The following is a 3877-nucleotide window of genomic DNA, read 5'->3' as shown; positions in this document are numbered from 1 at the left end:
GAGTTTAGGGCTGTTGTACATAGGGTCGCTATGAGTCGCAGGCGACTCGACGGCACATAACAACAACAACATAATTATAATTAAAGTCCATTATTATGATGTTATAATTCCTATATTAAAGAGTACTGGTGACTTAGTGATAAGGAGTTGTACTACCAATCAAAAGACACTCAATTAAATGTACCAGCCGGTTTAAAAAAAAAAAAAAAGATAGACAATCTTCTCTAGTACATATTATTGCCTCTGAAAACCCTCTGGAGGGTCACTCATGGGTTTGTTCTGACTTGATGGTATATAACAACACATTACATAATGAAGAAATAGTCATTGTACAAAGATTAAGATATGCATCTAGAATTCAACATAATAATGTTGTTATTATGTATCATTGAGTTGCCTGTGACTCATAGCAACCCAATGCACAACCACTGTGAAGCCTGCCTTGTCCTGAGCCAGTCTCACTCACTCCCATTGTCCCAGTTCCTGTATCAATTCATCTCATCTGAGATCTTCTGCTCCTGTGCTGTCCCCCCACCTTTCCGAGTGTGATGTACCTCTCTAAGAATTGATCCCTCTTGGTCACATGCCCCAAGTATGTGAGATGGAGCTTTAAAAGCCTACCCTCCAAGGAGAAACTTGATTTCACCATCCTCTCCAAGACAGACCTATTTGTTTTCTTAGTGGTCCATGGTATGTATGTTAAGATTCTTCTCCAGAACAACTCAAAGGCATCAATTTTTCTTCTGTCATCCTTAGTCATTGTCCAGCTCTTTGACACATAGCAAGTAATTGCGAAGACCATGGCCTGGATCAGGTGCACCTTAGTCTCTACACTGACATTGTTGCTTCTCCATACTCTGAAGAGGTCCCTGACAGCAGGTTTCCACAGTACAATTAATCTTTTTATTTCCTGACTGCTGGTGCCAAGACTATTGATTGTGGAGCTGAGTAACCTTTAATGGTTAACAATCTCAATCGCTTCTCCATCTATCATAGTGCTGTCAATTGGCCCAGTGGTGAGAATCTTTGTCTTCTTGATGTTGAGCTTCAATCCATGTTGAAAGCTACAGTTCTTGATCTTCTGCAGCAAGTGCTTCGGGTTCTCTTCAGTTTCAGCAAGCAAGGTTGTATCATCTGCATAATGTAGATTGTTGATGAGTTTTCCTCCAATCCTGATGCCACATTCCTCCTCATAAAGCCCAGCCTCCCAAATGATTTGTTCTGCATGTAGATTGAAAAGATATGAAGACAGGATGCATCCCTGATTCACTCCTTTCCTGATTTTGAACCATGCAGTGTTTCCTTGCTCTGTTCTGAATACTGCTTTCTGGTCCAAGTATAGATTTTACATAAGTACAATCAAATATTCTGGTATTCCCATTCTCCTCAAGGTTAGCCACAATTTGTTTTGATCCACAGTCAAATGCCTTTGCATATTCAATGAAACACAGATAGACATTCCAATATTATTCTTTCCTTTGTGCCAAGATCTAGCTGACATTGGCAATAACGTCTCTTGCTATGACTCTTTTAAACAGCTTTTATTTCTTGTAGTTTTCTGTCCATGTACTGTTTCAGTCATTTCTGAATATTCTTCTGCAGGATTTTGCTTGCTTATGATATTAGTAATATTGTTCAATAATTTCCACACTCTGTCAGGTCACCTTTTTTGGAAATGGGAATAAATATAGATCTCTTCCAGTCAGTTGGTCAGGTAGTTGTATTGTTAAGTGATGTTGCTATTGTTGTTAGGTGTCATCGAGTCAAGTATGACTCATAGTGACCCTATGAACAAAAATCTGAACCCTCTTCTATCCTATATCATCCTCACACTTCCTGACACACAAGAGTCCATTGTGGAAGTCACTGTGTCAGTTCACCTGGTGGAGGGTCTTCCTCTCCTTCATTGACCCTCCACCCTTCCCAGTATCATGTTTCTCTGCGAGGAATAGCACCTTCTAGCAACATGCCCAAAGTACATGAGGCACAGCCTCATCATTCTTGCCTCCAAAGAGCACTCTGACCACACCCTGTCCAAGATATATCTGGTTGTTTTTTTGGCCATTCATGGGATGTTCAGTGCTCTTCTCCAACACCATAACTTAAAGGCATCTATTCTTCTTCTGTAATCCTTATTCAATGTCCAGCTCTCAGATGCATAAAAAGTGATTGAAAAGACCATGGCCTGAATCAGAGGCACCTTATCCTCAAGCTGACATCATTACTTCTCAAAAATTTGGAAAGGTCCCTAACTGTAGATTTTCCTAGTGCAATGTGTCTCCTTATTTCCTGGCTGCTGGTACCATGAAAAAGGGGTATACATTTTAATCACAAACTTAAGTAAAACCCTATATATAATCACAAAGGCTCACAGTGCCAGGCTTAAAGGAATTAAAAGTTTTAGTCTGTGTAATGATTAGTATAATAAATAAATAATAAATATTAGCATATCTCAATGCTGTAAGAGTTACAAACTATTCTTTGAAACTTCCTAGGTTCTTTTTTGTCACTAAAACACATTTTGGTGTCAGGGTGGCATGTATAAACTGAGTATGAAAAAATATTAATGTAAGAAGCCACTTCATATTAAAGTCTCTTAGGTTTATTATCTTTATTTTCTAAAATAAAATAAAAATTGAGAGTAATACCTCAATCAAAGAATTGTGAACAAGTGGAAATCTGTTAAAATCCACATAAAATCCACACAAAAGGCTTATTTGTAAGGAGGTCTATAGAATTCCAAGTGAATGGATGACAATGCAAGAAGAAATATTTGTCTTGGTAAGCCAGTGGGCATTAGAAGAAGAACTCAAAATGTAAGCAGGATTTTTCACAAAAACATATGGAAATTTATTGTAATGACACCCACAAAGACCCAGAGACCAAAGGAGGAAATACTTAGAAAGAAAAATAGTTTTTCTATTACACAGGGTATGCCACCTTTACAAGTGAGATCACACATTTATGCTTTTTATTTCCATTTTTCTCATTTTACCTCATCACATAAAAATTGCAGGATTATTTTTGCATATGAAAGATCTGTATAAAAATTAAATTAAAACATAAGTAAATTGTTGATGTACAAACTTCATTTTTAAAGCAACTTAGTTAAGAAAATGTTTTAGAACGTTTGAAAAGATAAGGCTAAAATTTACATTAAAATTATGATAGAAAGATGAATGATTCATATCAATTATTCATCAATATTAAATTATGCTTTTACTTGAAAGTGCATCACTCCAGGGAAAATGGTTAGGAAATTATATCAGCCAAATATTTTTTAAGTAATTGATGAATTCTAAAATAAGGACAATAAAGCCTATTTCACAAGAATTTTGTTAAAGTGAATGAAAGAACAAAAGTAAAACACTCCATCCTTACTACAATTTGTGTTTTTAAATGCTTATAGTGTTTGTCATTTATCCATCATAGTTATTAAAAGAGAAAGAAAGAAGACAAGGAAAGGAAGGAAAAGAGAAGTATACAAGAAATCAAACGGTCTAGAAAGAGAAGAGAGCAAAAATTGTACAATAATATATTACTCTGAAACAAATGAGAGGGACATGAATTTCATACCTTTAACTATAAGTTGGGATGTTGGAATGTCGCTCTTTTTCTCTGCTTGTATAATCAGCGTCATGTATCTTTCTTCTTCTGACATTTTCATGTGTGTGGGTATATATGTATGTGTTTTCTCTTCTGAAGCACGATATATAATAAGGGGAAAAATGAATGCTTGCTACTAGTAAGAAATTGAACTCACAGCGTACATACAAGAGTTCACAGATGTGAAAACCTCAGAGGAAATGTGTTTTTAAAGCTATTTCCTATGACTTAAATAATATGTGAATTTTATATTCTATCATGTATATAATCA

General features: G+C 35.8%; 1 protein-coding gene across 1 annotated transcript in view; it reads right to left on the bottom strand.

The window, feature by feature from the left end:
- The window catches only part of LOC102845307 (killer cell lectin-like receptor subfamily F member 1-like), a 17222-nt gene extending 13582 nt beyond the window's left edge, over nucleotides 1-3640 (bottom strand). The window contains 1 exon segment of the mRNA XM_006903194.1: nucleotides 3577-3640. Coding sequence (XP_006903256.1) covers nucleotides 3577-3640 — 64 coding nt within the window.
- Between the last annotated feature and the right edge of the window lie 237 nt (nucleotides 3641-3877).

Source organism: Elephantulus edwardii, unplaced genomic scaffold (genome assembly GCF_000299155.1).
Source record: "Elephantulus edwardii isolate Elephantulus edwardi_28Jun2011 unplaced genomic scaffold, EleEdw1.0 scaffold00533, whole genome shotgun sequence".
NCBI classification, from domain to species: domain Eukaryota; kingdom Metazoa; phylum Chordata; class Mammalia; order Macroscelidea; family Macroscelididae; genus Elephantulus; species Elephantulus edwardii.
This window is presented reverse-complemented; position numbering and strand designations above follow the sequence as displayed.